The sequence below is a fragment of the Ictalurus punctatus genome, chromosome 5, assembly GCF_001660625.3.
Source record: "Ictalurus punctatus breed USDA103 chromosome 5, Coco_2.0, whole genome shotgun sequence".
Classification (NCBI taxonomy): domain Eukaryota; kingdom Metazoa; phylum Chordata; class Actinopteri; order Siluriformes; family Ictaluridae; genus Ictalurus; species Ictalurus punctatus.
In genome coordinates, this window is record NC_030420.2 from 19,629,911 (window position 1) to 19,645,510 (window position 15,600).

The 15,600-nt window shown below is 38.5% G+C and overlaps 1 protein-coding gene across 3 annotated transcripts in view; it reads left to right on the forward strand.

Annotated features, from left to right (window-relative positions):
- The window catches only part of ccser1 (coiled-coil serine-rich protein 1), a 91,380-nt gene that overhangs the window by 48,557 nt on the left and 27,223 nt on the right, over positions 1-15,600 (forward strand). For all 3 annotated transcript variants that reach the window (XM_017468684.3, XM_017468685.3, XM_017468686.3), the window contains exons 8-9: positions 7,105-7,188; positions 8,750-8,827. In XM_017468684.3, coding sequence (XP_017324173.1) covers positions 7,105-7,188; positions 8,750-8,827 — 162 coding nt within the window. The remainder of the gene's footprint in view (positions 1-7,104; positions 7,189-8,749; positions 8,828-15,600) is intronic.

Below are 15,600 nucleotides of genomic sequence, written 5' to 3' on the forward strand. Positions count from 1 at the left end.
TAAAAAAAAAGGTCAAACCTTTTCATCATGTACGTTTTGTCAGATTTTCCATCCTGCTCTTACAATTCTGTAATCTGGTTCATTTCATGCTCCAGTGGAAACGTGGCTTTGTTTTCACACATTGTATATAAACATTTGAAAATGTAGTGTTAATTAACTAGCTAGAACAATGCTTTTGTTAATCAGGGTAAGTCTACAATGTAGTTGCAATAAATGGCATTATAATAATGTTAGAATTGATTTGTATGACAATTAATAAACGGGTCTTATGGTAGCAAAGTGGATAGTATTACTGCCTCACAGGTCCAGGGTTCCCGGTTTGATCCTGAGCTCAACTTACTGTCTGTGTGTAGTTTCGCAGTGCTTTCCCTGTGTCCATGTGAGTTTCCTCCCTGGTCCTTCAGTTTCCTCCCACCCCACAAAACTACGCTGGTAGGTGGATTGGCTTTAGGCTAAATTGCCCCTAGGTATGAATGAGCATCTGAATGTGTGTGCATGTTGCCCTGATGGACTGGTATCCCATTCAGGGTGTGTCCCCACCTCAAGTCCAGTGTTTGTGTGCTAGGTTTCAGATCCACCATGACCCTGACCAGGATAGATAGCTTACTGAAAATGAATGAACAAATGGTGCAACAGAAAATCACGACAAAAAGAATTGCCTGTGTTGTCTGGGTTGGAGGGGTGGCAATACTCCCTATCAGTCATGAAGACTCTAACCAATTGTGGGCATCTATGAGCCCATTCATACAGAAGTGGGTGGATTGCACTTTCCTCAATGTGTGTTAATGCTACCCATGACACAGCATGAACAGCAGTTAATGGGGAGAGCTGACTGGTGGGCGGTTATTGGCCAATGCTTAGGGAGAAAAGTTAGGGGAAATAAGAAAAAGGAGTTGTCTTTATTTCAGTGTTCTTGTGAACACTGCGTGCCTATAAACAAGTGCAGTATTCCATAACTGAAAGCTTTATTCAGTGACTCAGAGCTCTCAGCTCACCTCAGCTTACCCGAATGTTTCAATAAAATCTTAGTGTACTTTATGATGGACAAAAACATCTATTTCAATAAATGTAACACTGTAAATTGTTTTCAATAAATGTAAACACACTGCTGTTCTGACATTAATGCCATTGTGCCTGCTGTATCAGCAGCAATGTTATTGTAACTTTCATTAAAGTAGAATCTCAAGAAGATTCTAGTCTACATTAATAAACAATCTAGACTCTAGAATCTATGTCCTGGACTATATTTACATGGTAATGAAGTAAATGCAGTAAGCAGTAATGTTTTTATTTTATTACAGCAATGGCAACAATCCTACAAGAGTATGTGACAAGAAATTCGAACTTAGTCTTATAAGATACTTTACAGGATAAGGCTGGGTGATATGACAAAAATATCATATCACGATACCTTGAGGCCATTTCTACGATACACGATGCATATCACAATAGGTAATTTAGCTAACAAACTGTCTGCAAAGCAGTAATAATATAAACAAAAACAAATGTTAAACTGAGTTTGATAATACTTTTCTTTAATGCCTATAAAGTCCAAGAATTTTTTTTTTTAAATGATGTCAAACCAACGGCATCCATTCAGTACCATTTAATTTGTAACTATTAAAAATGTTTTTTTTAAAAAAATACATCAACATACCAATGGTATCTCAAAAAATTGTATCGCAAAATCATTTATCACGATATGAATATTTTATCGATATATCGCCCGGCCTTAGTACAGGATGCCTGAAAAGTCAGGAACCAATGGGAATATCAGAAAATTCATACAGCATAAGGGTGAAGTTGTAGAGCATATGCTGTAAGTAATAAATACAAATTAAGTATATGCAATTTTACTCTCATTGGTTCCTGACTTTTCAGACACCCTATACACGCTCTGACTAAACATTCACACGCTATGATCAAAATTACTGCTAACACCAGTAAATACAAATTATGCAGAGCACAGCAAATCACTGAAGTATGGTAATTAGGTCTAAATGGAACGATTGGCTATATGCATCTTTAGGATAGCCATACGGCAGGATTTTTTATCTTGAAAATGGGATTATTTTCTCTATCTTCAGACAAAAGAAATGCACGCATACTTGTTTTGAACAGGTGTTGGATGTATCTATTCATTCTTTTAAGCTTATATATTCTTGTTTGCTTATGAGCACAAATATAGGTTAGTCAAGGACATAACGTCAAAATATTGTTGCACTAAAACTTCAGGTATCTGAACTAATTCCAATAAATATCCCCTGGTTAAACAAACTGAGTGATGTTAGGAGAATGTCACAACAGTTCTGGTGTCAGCAGAAATAGGCAAAAAAAAACAAAAAACAACATTCTTATATAGTTTTATGGCAAACCTTTATATTGTTCAAAATGTTTTATTATCAAGCACACATTGTCACACCTGTGGCCATGCCAGTGACCATCTGCATACCCGTAGTCCCACTGCTTGGTACAATGTCCTGTTAAGTTTAAGATTATGGAGCTCCCCTGAATGTGATAACAAAGGCTCTTTATTTGGTGCCAACTGGAAAAAAAAAAAAAGCCACTAGTGTATTCACAGAATTAATTACAGTATTATTATTGTAATGGAAAGGCTGATTTTATGAATTAAAAAGAAGAAAAATGTGTATTAATAAATAATGTTTTTCCTTTACCATAGTTGAAAATAGTACAGTTGACTTTTTTTTTTTTTACCCTATGTGTGTCTAAAGAGTTGAACTTCCAGCATATTCCTGCATTTGTGTTTTCTATAACAGTAAAGTGTTCTCATTTGTTGCCTGACCCTTTCCCGCCGCTGAAGTGTCTAACTAGGCCAACTAAACTGAAAAACTACTCGAGTGGTGCTTTACAGCAGGCGCCAAAGACACTGCGCAGTCTTGTTATGCTAAAGGCATTCGTCTGTTTGTCTATGTACTTGTGTGAGAGTGTGTGTCAGTGTAACTGTGGCCAAATTGCTCTCTGGAGGTCCACCATGAGTCTGCAGAGATAAAATGCCTCTTGGTAAGTCTGGGATCTATAATTATGGTATAATTAAATGTTCCCACAGGCCTGGATTTGGATGTGACCTTTTTAATGTACAGAACGGATTGTGGTTTTAAAAAGAAGTTCACTAATTTGAAATTTGGTATCAAGATGAAAAGATATTTATTTAGTTTTTTGAGCTTCATCAGAGGTACATTGGCTCCTCTTGAGATCCTTATTTACACAATGGAGCATTTCCAGAAATAGTTTAGCATGTGACATTGAAGCATGTAATCCTTTTGACTGTGTACAGTGTCCTCCACTAATATTGGCACCATTGGTAAAGGAGGATGTGAAAATTTCTCTATTGTTTAACCTTTAGACTTTGAAATTCACAAAAATATTCTAGTCTCATGGATATCAAACAATTACAAACAAAACACAGGTTTATCTAAAAAAAATTTCTTTGTAAAACGTAGGTGTGCAACAAAACATGGGTATTGCACCCTTTTAGTCAATACTTTGTGTTACCTCCCTTTGCCAAGATAAAAGCTCTGAGTCTTCTCCTATAATGCCTGATGAGGTTGGAGAATACATGGCAAGGGGTCTGAGACCATTCCTCCATACAGAATCTCTCCAGATCCTTCAAATTTCAAGGTCCATGCTGGTGGTCTCTCCTCTTCAGTTCATCCCACAGATTTTCTATGGGTTTCAAGTCAGGGGATTGGGATGGCCATGGTAGATCCTTGATTTTGTGGTCCGTAAAACATTTTTGTATTGATTTTGATGCATCTTTTGGATCATTGTCCTGCTGGAAGGTCCCACCATGGCCCATTTTAAGCTTTCTGGCAGAAGCAGTCAGGTTTTCATTTAATATCTCTTGATATTTGATAGTCCATGTATCCTCACAGGTCCTCTGGCATAAAAACAGTCTCAAAATATTAAAGAGCCACCACCATATTTAACCGTGAACATGAGGTACTTTTCATATGGTTACCTCTCTGTGTGCATCAAAACCACCTCTGGTGTTTATTGCCAAAAAGCTCTATTTTGTTTCATCTCACCATAGAGCCCGATCCCATTAGAAGTTCCAGTTGTGTCTGGCAAATTGAAGAAGCTTGAGTTTGTTTTTGAGCGTGAGTAGAGGCTTTTTGTCTTGAAAACAACTTGTGGTGATGTAGGTGACTTCGGATTGTATTTTTGGAGGAAAAATACAATCCTTCTGACCCCAAGATGCAACTAACTTCTGCAATTCTCCAACTGTGATTCTTGGAGATTCTTTGGCTACTCGAACCATCCTCTTCACAGTGCGTTGAGACAGTATTAACACACGTCCTCTTCCAGGTTGATTCATAACATTTCCAGTTGACTGGAACTTCTTTATTATTGCCCTGATGGTGGAAATGGGCATTTTCAATGGTTGTGCTATTTTCTTATAGCCACTTCCCATTTTGTGAAGCTCAACAGCCTTTTGCCGCACATCACAGATATATTCCTGGGTCTTACCCATTGTTATGAATGACTAAGGGAATTATGTGTTGCCTCATGTTTATACCCCTGTGAAACAGGAAATCATGTTTGAACATGTTCCTGTTCCTATTCACTTGGGTGTACAAAAACAATGTAAAATATCACTGGATATATACTTTAATCATATTTTTCTCATATGAATTCATAGGGGTGCCAATAATTGTTGCACACCTATATTTAGCAAAGATATATAGGATAAACCTGTTTTGTGTTTGCAATTGATAACCATGAGAGCAGAGTATTTTTGTGAATTTTTTGAACAAAAGATGAAAAGGTTAAACAATAAAGACAATGTTTCACTGCATTCTTTGCTCATATTTACCAAGGGTGCCAATATTGGTGGACAGCATTGTAACAGGATTAAGCCCAGCTCTTGACTGTTTGTACTTTGACACCTTGATTAATGAACATTCTAAGTGTTTAGGATGTGTTCGAAGAGTCAGAATTTGGATTGTAATTTTAAAAAATCATTTTTGACCTTTATTTGAACATTGGAGATGAATTACCTTTAGATTAAAGTTTAAGTTCCTCATTCCATATACACTGAACATGAACTGCATTGAGGGGTATTGGCTAAAGTCAGCAATCAATCATATATGCAATAATAACACAACCAGAGAAAGAATAGAATAGAAATACGAATATGAATAAATGACTCTAAGGTGATACAGTATATTCAAGCAACCCTTCAGCTGTGCTCAGGGGTTGAATTGGGCTTGAGGTGGTGGATATTTGTACTTAGTACATAAATGTCAACAATGTGGGAACAGCACTGGTCAATATACAGTATATGGCCAAAGGTTTGTGGACACCTGACCATCACACCCATATATGTGTGTGATATAACGCCATGTTGGAGTTGGAACAATTGTATGGGATGTCTGTATACTGTAGCATTACATTTTACTTCACTAGAACTAAGGAGTTCAAACCTGTTCCTGCATGACAATGGCCCCGTCCTCAAAGCGATCTCCAGGAAGACATGGTTTGCGTAGGTTGGTGTGGAAGAACTCGAGTGACCTGCACGGAGCCCTGACGTTAACCCCACTGAACACTTTTGGGATGAACTGGAATGCTGTCTGTGTGCCAGACCTTCTCGCCCTTACCTGACTTCACTAATGCTCTTGTGGCTGAGAGAACAAATCCACACAGGTCCACTCCAGAATCTAGTGGAAAGCTTTCCCAGAAGAGTGGAGGTTATTACAACAGCAAAGGGGGACTACATCTGGAATGGGATGTTCAAAAATCTGGGGGCTGTGATTGATATTTATTCCTATATTCGAGTGACGGGACCTTTAGATTTTCAGTATTCCTTCTTTGTCTGTTTTGGTATTATTGAAATATTTCCTGGTAAAAATATGAAGCAAAGCATTTAAACTCACAAACTTTTGCAATTTTGAAATGGCAGTCCGTGCAGGATTATACTTAGCAAAATATACTTGATTTTACTCCTGCTTTTCTCAACATTTGAAATTCAACTTGCAGAGTATTTTATGCTTTTAAAAAAAAATAGTTTTGTCTTTCCCAGTGATGTTTGTTGCTAAATGCATCCTTTTAGTTGTGCTCATGTTTGACATACCTGAATCAAAGAGGGCTTTGACTGAACGCATGTTGTGATGACGTCACATGACGCATCTTGGCCCAAACCAGCGGTAATTTTGAAAAGTTTCAGGGTCCTCAGAATATTGTGGAGTTGGCTTGATTTTTGCATTCATTTGTGTGATCGCAAAATCCTGGAGGGACTGAAATGAAAGCATGTCGGCGGCGAAGCAGTATGTTATTGTCATTATCACTAATATAGTTTTATTTTTTGTTTTTAACATATCCATCAAATTGTAGTACTGGAGTTCAGCTCTGTGTGTTATTCAATTTATCCAAAGGTGATGGGGTCTCCACTCCCCCATGCCTAAATTCATCCCTTGGCTGTGCTCCAAAAATCCTTAGGAAGCAGCACTTCAATTTTCTTTGAGGGATTTGGGGAACATATTTCCATCTTTAAATGCTCATTTATCCCCACCCCCCTGCTTTTTGTACTTTCCCAATACACAACCTCAGATATATTACAGGCTTTCATCGCAGCATCATTAGTATGATTATCCCAACATTATGCACCTAAATGTGAAGACTTTCATGTTACTTTACTGTATTTCCCTAGTGTGACTAATCCCTTTACTATCTTAAATTAAACCCTGTCTGGAAAGCAGCTGTGTTATATCTAGGGCTCTTTATTACCAGTGTATTAGTCATCAAATCTACACTGTATATGTATGTGGACTATGGAGTTTAGAGACAGATGACATTGCATTTTTTTTTTAGTCTGCAACCTGTTTTTGGAGCTTTTGGTGGTCTAGAGCTAGTGCCTTTGAAGCTTATGGTTCTTCCATACACAGATAATGGATATTGACCAGACTTGCTGGTAATGGTGAGCAAGTTCAAACAAAACTTCAGTGTAAAAACGGCATTTCCTCTTCACTTTCTCTTCTCTTACTTGAAAAGCTAGTGTTCAATCAGAAGAGATGGCCTGAATAAAGTAGCCCTTTTTAAATCAGGTTTTGTGTGTGTGTGTGTGTGTGTGTGTGTGTGTGTGTGTAGGATCCCGGGCGAGATGAGAGCCGGTCCCTGCAGCAGCAGCTGAAAGAGAGAGATGAGTTGATCCTGCTTCTGCAGACTGAGCTGGTGAGATAAGTCAAACCCTCATACACATCACCTCCATTTTCTCAGCCAAGATGCCTATAGTTTTCTCACAGGCAACCAAGATTAGCATGCTACAGCTTCATGCTTGCTTTACTTAATTCGTTTTTTGTTGGCGCTACATAATTAGGTGGTGCTAAGGCTATAAATAATGGATGGTGTGGATGTCTAGCTGGTGTCTGCTTCTCTTTCCTGAAACTGCAGTTATAGAAAGTTATGCAGATGCTCGAGAGCACTCCAGTTTGCTCTGGAAATATTTTGTCACGAGCTCACTCACTGCATTGTGAACCAGGCACCATATGTTCACTACCACTCACTATAGCAAACACACCATTCCTTGTCCTAACCGCAAGAGGATAGATGCTGGAAGGAGAAATATGACAGCTCCTGCTCAAATTTATGGGCTGGCAATGTGGAGAGGAAATGAAAAGATGCTAGCGAAAGAAAGGGGGCTCGAATAAAACTGTAGAGGGCAGTCAAGAGGCTATAAATGCGAGAGGACAAATGAAGAATAATACTTGAGCCATAACGTGAAAGGCCGTCGTAATGATTTTCTACCTGCTAAATTGATATTCGTCAGATTGATTTGTGGAGGTGATTTCAAAAGAACCCTTAAAAGCACATCAAATTTTAAACGCCATTGTTCTGTCCTATTGATGGGGTAAAGTGAAGGATGGTTGGTTGAATCGCATTGTGGAATCTTTATTACTCTGTCATTATAGTATTGCTATTAGATTGATTTGCTTACTTGTGCATAGCAAGATAGATTATTTATATGTTTATGTGCAGGTTTTGTATAAGTTTTGTATAACTGTCATGGTGGCATGCTGTTTTAGGTAGAAGAACTTTACATAATCAGTGGTGTTCAGGCTGCGGAGTTTTCTTGTAGTTTTTTCTTGCTTATGTTCTATTGATGCGTTTTTACATTTACTTTTCCGTCTTGAAAGGTCACCTTCTCTTTTCTCATGCAAACAAGTGTCTCTGGGAGCGTAGTACTAGGCTATATCTGTTTGCACATCTCAAACAAGAGCAACCCAATCTCTCAAATCCCTCAAGACAAAACACGACTGAGTTTATTTAAAATCTATTGGCTGCATATGCCTATGCTTTAATGTTTCCTTACCACTGTCCTTGTTAAACCATGTTTATTCAGAATGTACATGCCTCAGGACTGTGATCAGTATATCACTTGGAATATTGCTGTATTTATTTATTTTTTCTTTTAAAGAACATAATTCTGCAGCCAGAAGATCTTTCTAGACTATGAACACACCATGTTCAAACTGGCACCCTACTGTGCAGACTTGCCTGGATCATTTTTATAATGTCTTTCTGAGGCTATTAGCAATTTTCTTTTCTGCACCACATTGATTTTTTTATTCATTTATATTATTCATGCATTCAGCTAGGGGATTTGAAATCAAGCCTTTTCATATTTCCAAATTTAAACAAGTAATTAGATGTCACATGTAGAACAGAACTGTAACATGACTACTAATGGAACTCTCGAGTGTAATGTTGTATTATGTGCGTGCATGTTTTGTAGGAAGCTGCCCGTTCTGCACAGAAACCCCTTTGCCAAAAAACTGACAAAACAACCCAGACTGATCCCCCAGCCCCAGAGGTGAGTACCCATTACCCAACCATAATAGAACTCTTAACGGTTCCTTTAAACTCTTGACTACATTGAACACGGTCGGGTTTTTTTAATTTATTTTTTATTGAATTCAGGTCTACTTGTCCTGTTTTTATTTATTTATTTTATTTATTTATCTATCTATTTATTTATTTATTTATTTGGCCATGGTGGAGCAGCAATGTGACTGTAATCCAGGCAGTGCATGTTCAGGTTCAGATAGTGCTGCCGAATCGAACACTTTCTCAGCAGAAAGCAGTTTCAAGTCATTTAAATCATAAAGCTCTGACACAGCGTTTTCTAGGATGTTCTTTCAAGAAAGCATTTTTGCAAAGTCGTCATGCAGCATGCGGCGAAGCACAAAGCTGTATAATTTACAGATATTAGGATATCAGACAAATTTTGAAACTTCTTTTCAAGTAGCCTGTGATCAGTGTAGAACCTCAGTGTGTCTACTCAGCCGTTAACACCAGGCACCTGGAAAACTATGGGATTAAATTTGGGCCAAAAGATTTGAATGTAACTTTTATGTAATCATGGTTTATGAATGCGCTGTCAGCCTTTGCGTTTATACTCCACATGTTTGTGGTCGCCATTCCAGTGCAAACCTGTCGTGTGTGCGGGGATTATCAGCGATTGGCTCTCATAGGCTACTGAGATTTGGATAGACAGCTCCCTGAGCAGGAACTAGAGACTTCAGTGGTTTGAATTTTGGAGAGCGTTCTGGATATGGTTCTCTGTATAGTTATAGTGTTTGTACTTGGTAGTGGAAATTACTTACTTACTTAATCAGTATAGTAGTTTATAATTAATATTTGAGTAATATCATTCGAGCTCTCAGGAGCAGCACAGAGCATCGTTGTCATCATCATCCTCCTCCTCACCTGGACACTCGAGCTGTCGATCCAAATCTCACTAGCTAATAATAGTAAATCACTGTTAAGCCCCGCCCCCACACATGAGGTTTGTGCTGGTATGGCGACCGTAAACTTGTGGAGTGTAAATGAAAACTTTGAAAGCATAAACTAAAAACTCTGGCAACGCATTCATAAACCATGATTAGTGAAAACGAAGCTTAGAAAACTGTTAACAAAAAGCTGTTTATTTGAAAACTGTGTTACATTTTTCCCACAGTGTTCACTGTTTTCAGTTTCCATGTTTTTTTATTTTTAATTTATTGTTTCTCATTGTATGTATTTGTTTGTCTTTTGAAAAGGTACATTCAATACTTTTGGCCCAAATCTAATCCCATGGAAAATATTTCTAAAAGGTATATTAGGATGTGTGTTCCGTTTTGACAAAAAAAATTTCTGACAAACGTTGAGTGATGTCTATCGAGTTGTAAATGACTTTGGGGGTTATCATATCTATACTTTAGAAAACGTGAAGTGCATAATCACAAGCCTAGTACAAGTTCTACTAGCTTTCTTCTTTCTTCCCTTAGTGTTCTTGTTGCATTTTACCTTCGGCATTGTAATGCAGTGTGAAAATGACTCGCAATATTATCATGGTTTTTTATTTATTTATTTATTTATTTTTTTTTAGCTCTACTCCCCTCATTCAGAATCACTTTTAGACATGCTCCTATGGAGATGAATGTCACCCCCTCTCCTTTACCTCAAATATTTCCAGCCTCTCTAGACTTTATAGCTTTGTATTATGCATAATGTGCTTCTCTGATGTGAATGCAAATGACTTTTATTCTAATTGGTTTACAATCCACACTGTTAACACAACATAAATTGGCTCCCCAAGTCATCAGGCTTTTATCTCTCATATCATCTCTAAAAGAGCCAGAGAAAGATGAGATATTATAAGGAGTGCACAGTTATACAATAGATAAACAGCATTTAAAAAAAAAAAAAAATTTTAAATCTGTGAGCTAAGACCTTTTTTCACTACGATGTCAAGAAGGAATGTGGAAGTAGAGTGGGCGGATAAAAATGTGGATCATCTGCTTGTCTCAGATGAACCAGAGGTGGATCAAGGAGCAAAACGCGAACCATACAACTCTCTCACACACACAAGACCCTCACACAACCTATCTGCTATCCACACCCTCATCACTTCTCATGCTTAGCAAGCATGAGAGAAGGGAAGTTGCACTTCCGCACTCCTCACTATGTAGACTACACCGCTATATAGGTTACTTCATTGAGGACACACAGACATCAGAAAGTGTGTCTACAAGTAGGTCAGCTATTTCTAAGGCTGCTTTGACTTGAGGAGGTCATCACTATTTTTCCTCTTTATCCTTAGTTCTCTATTTATTTTTTTTTCTGGAGCACCCCGCCTTTCTCCTACTGAGCTAATTAGCTGAAGCAGGAACGATAGCAAGGGTTTCATGTCCTCACTCGAGCCATAGAGCAGCAAAATAAACGGGCTGGTCACATTTGTAAGCATCAGCCACACACGTATTCAGTAGCCACAGCAAAGTCTTCTCGACGTGTCAAGAAACACTGGCCAGGTGGCCAGACTCCAGACTGAGCCACTCATGCCAGCTTGTCTATTTCCATCTTGTCCACAGTTTGCACATCAATATGATATTCCGTGTTACTTGTGAAGCATGACACTCCTCTTCATAAGATTTCCCCACAGACATGAACTGGTCATAACTTGGCTCTGAAATTGTAGCACTAAGTGTGGATACTTAGAAGACCATAGCATCTTGAACTTGAAAGGAATCCATTCTTTAAAGGAATATTATGATAACCTGAATTATCTTTGCTTTTTCGATTAGAACTGATTAGAAATTGTGAACATTGTTCATTGTACATACCCAGTCCATGCAGTCTATTCACGAGCACTCTGCTGAGTGGTATGATGAGCGGTAGTGATTATCTACCCAGCGCACACAGCGGTTTAACCCACCTGTTCACACGGACACGATTAGAAATGCTGCTATTTCACACAGCTATTTAGCTAGGGCAGTTATTGAAGTGAAAGATGTGGGGTAAAGTAGTGAAACTTTGAGCTCTTTCTGGCTATCATGAAGAAAACCTTTCACAGCTAAATGCCCCCACACCCATAAATACCCTCACAACTTAATCTAATTTCAAAAAATAGGAACAATCACACAGAGTTTGCTGAGCACATTTTATACCTGAATGAGTACAGGATGGGCTTTGCAAAATTGTGAAAGAAAGCATCATTCCAAGCGTGATTGTCTGCAGTGTCCAGCGCGCACACAGCAGTTTAACCCACACCATTCACATTGACATGATCAGAACTGCTGGTATTTCAGGCAGCTAGCTAGCTAGGGCAGTTATTTAAGTGAAAGACGTGGGGTAAAGCAGTGAAACTTTGTGCTCTTTCTGGCTGTCATGAAGAAAACCTTTCACAGCTAAATACCTCACACCCACATATTAATTAGAGGTAGTGATTTCTTTGCCTTAACTGGGAAGAAGAATGGCTAAAGCATTTGGCTGTTATCTAGAAATGGTCAGCTAGAGAGGGAAACAGATTCTCAGCAAGAGGAAATGTTGAATTGGTCATGCTGAGAGATGTTTACTAAACCTAAATGGGGAAAACTCCACCTGCTGCTTCCCTTCTTCTCTGCTTGTGGTTATATATATTTTTGCTGTTTGGTGGCTTAAGCCTGTGGACCTCTATTTAAAATGATAAATGCTTAAGAGCCCATTTACTTTATCAGTCCTCACTTCATGACACAGATATGAATTTTTTTATGCATTACTTTACATTTTTCACACAGCTCCCCTCCTAGCCATAAATCTTATGCCATAAATGACAGATCATTAAATGTTTGAATATTTATCCCATATGCAACGCCCCCTCCAGTCAAAACGAATCGTTCTGATTGTGGCCTCGACAGTTCAATCTATACTAGCTGGAGGTGGTGGGAAGAAATCGATCAATGATCATCTTTGTTGCTTCAAGAAACCTGCTGATGGAATAGCAGTGGACATGTACGGCTATGCCGTGTTTGAGACCTTTCGTCCATCCAGCTGAGAATCTTTTCGTCCATCCAGCTGAGAATCTTTTCGTCATGCTTCGTGTTGACCTGCCTCACTGTCTCTTAAGTATTAAAAAAACAAAAAACCTTTTCATTGCTTACCGTGGGCACTGAGGAGGTCTTTGTGCTTAGAGACTGAAGCTGAGGCCTATCTGATCTTTTGAATTGCACTCACAGAGATTATGCTTAGAGCGCTGTTTAAGCATTTTATTCTGTATCAAAACTGTACAGAATTTCAATTAGAGGTATACATTTTTTTTTTAAATAAAATTTTTACCCTCTGCATGTAGGAGCTTTTGTCCTATCTCTGCAGACACCCTTAATGGGACATTTTTAGGTGAATGAGCAATTTCACAGTCTACCTTGCAGCTCTTAATTCACAATTTTATATGACTTCATGCATCAGACTGGTGCAGAGGCAGAGACCTACGCTAAGGCCACCTGTCTTGTCTCCAGCATCTTCCCTCTCCTCCAGCTGTGCCAATCTGCATGTTCGTATTCACATGTGGAACGGTGAATATTACTGCTCCCAAGAGCAAATGGGTCTTTGTAATTGTTTGTTGTGACTCTGTTGTGAACCTTTTAGGAGTTTAATTGTCTCTGTGTGAAGCATCTCATAGAGTACAGGGGTACAGTGGACATTTTTTGGATTAACAGGACTGGTAGTGCAGGAGAGGTGATGTTGCTCGAGAGAATACATGGGAAAAAGCATGAGTTTTGTGATGGATTGTTTAATTATTCATGTTTTAAGTTTATATAGCACCCTTCTGCTACTTAGGGCTGCTTTCCAAAGCATGTAACACAAAGTATCTTAAAAAATAGCTTATGACAAAGAAAAAGAAGAGAAATGGTTTCAACTGAGATTTGAAAGGAGTAATAGAAGTGCAGTCACAGAGCGATTAGGGTAAGCCATGGCACTAAATGACCTTCCATCCCCTAATGAAAGCCTGGTGTGGGAAACTGCAGTCTGCTGCCAGAGGACTTGAGGGAGCAAGATGGGATGTAAAGGAAAGATAGGCAGGACTGTGAAGGACTTTGAAAGTAGATTGCGTTGAATACCGGAAGATAAGGGTAGCCAATGTAACTGATGCAGCACGGGAGTAATACGAACAAATCGCCTGGTGAGAGTTGGTACTCAAGCTATTGAACGTATTCAAGTTTGTTCAGAGTTTTTGCTGATATCCCAATAAACAAGTGCATTTCAATAATTAACACAAGAGCTAATGAGCAAATGCTTAGCATCTCTGATATTTAAGAAAGGGCAGATTTAGTGAGAAATGAATTGTGATGCCCAAGTGAAAGTGGAGTCAAGAAGAGCATCAAGATTCCTGACAACCTGTGCAGATTTATTATACACCATTAATGTCAGCAGGCAGACTTGCATGCAAACCTCTATTGCTGGAATGAATGGGGGAACATAAAGTTGAGGTATGTGGTTGAATTTGCATTTACAGTACATGTCATCAGCAGAACAATGAACGATTGTAATTCGTTCTGTATATGATAAAGAGGAGAGGACTGAGAACTGAGCCTTGAGGCACCCCTTGATTGACAGGTGAGGTAGATGATTTATCTGAAGTAATGAACTGTGTTCAGTTGAAAAGCTGTTTACAATATAAAAAGCCACAGTGAGATCAAGGAGAAGAAGAATGTTCAGTGGACCAGCATCAACAGACAGTAGGAGCACTTTTTTCCATCACTCACAATTGGCAAGAGAAGTTGTGCCAAGCCCAGGTTTCTTCACGACAGGTGTAACAGCAGCCGTACACTTATCAATCGAGCAGCAGGAGTAGAGCTGACAGAAGCATAAGCTTTAAGATTGAAGGTAGGAACAGAGTCGAGCTCACAGAATGAAGAGATAGATTTAGTACAGAGTTCTGAGACAGACATGGAATCTGCAGCACAGAGCTTGGTGAACAAATTGCCTTCAGACTGTGAAGGGTAGCAGAGGGGAGATGTTTGTCGATATTGCTAAATTTATTCTTAAAAAGCTCTAGAAAAGCTTGACAAGTGTTCAGCAGTACTGGGTATAGTTGATACAATGGGTTTGGGGGGATTGATAATGGTCATAAATTGTGATCTGGACTTGGAGCTAACACGGGCTGTGATTATGAGTAGCACAAGCAACCCATACTTAAATATACAGGGAATATAAAGCTGTGCCCAGTTTTTATATAAAGGTGTTCAAGATGTCTGCCAATGGCCTTAATTACTCATAGCTTAGAACTGAGCCATGGTGAAAGAGCGTGTGGCTATAACCAGCCTGGACTTTAATAGGGTATAATTATTGACTGTGTTGGAAATGACATTGTTATTATGTGAAACCATGGACACTAAAGTGCAGAAAAGTCAGGAAGAAATGAACAAAAGACTTAATATGAAGATATGTGTTGTTGTAAACTAATGTTACGTTTTACAACTATGAAAATGGAGGGAAAACGTAAAAAATGGATGTAATTACTAAATGGGTAAATCCAATGTATTTTTGTTAAACCTCTCGAGTCCAAGCTGAAAGTCTACTCTTTGGTCACATCTTGATTGCTTCATTTCAAATCCATTGTTGAGGGGTACATTGGCAAAATTACAAAAAGGACAACCATGTCACTGTCCAAGTACTTATGGACCCAGCTGTATTGCCAATACATTGCTGCCTCAGTAGTTCTAGTTGGTGTATGTGTGTGTGTGTGTGTGTGTGTGTGTGTGTATATATATATATATATATATATATATATATATATATATATATATATATATATATATATGAGAGAGAGAGAGATATGCAGCATAT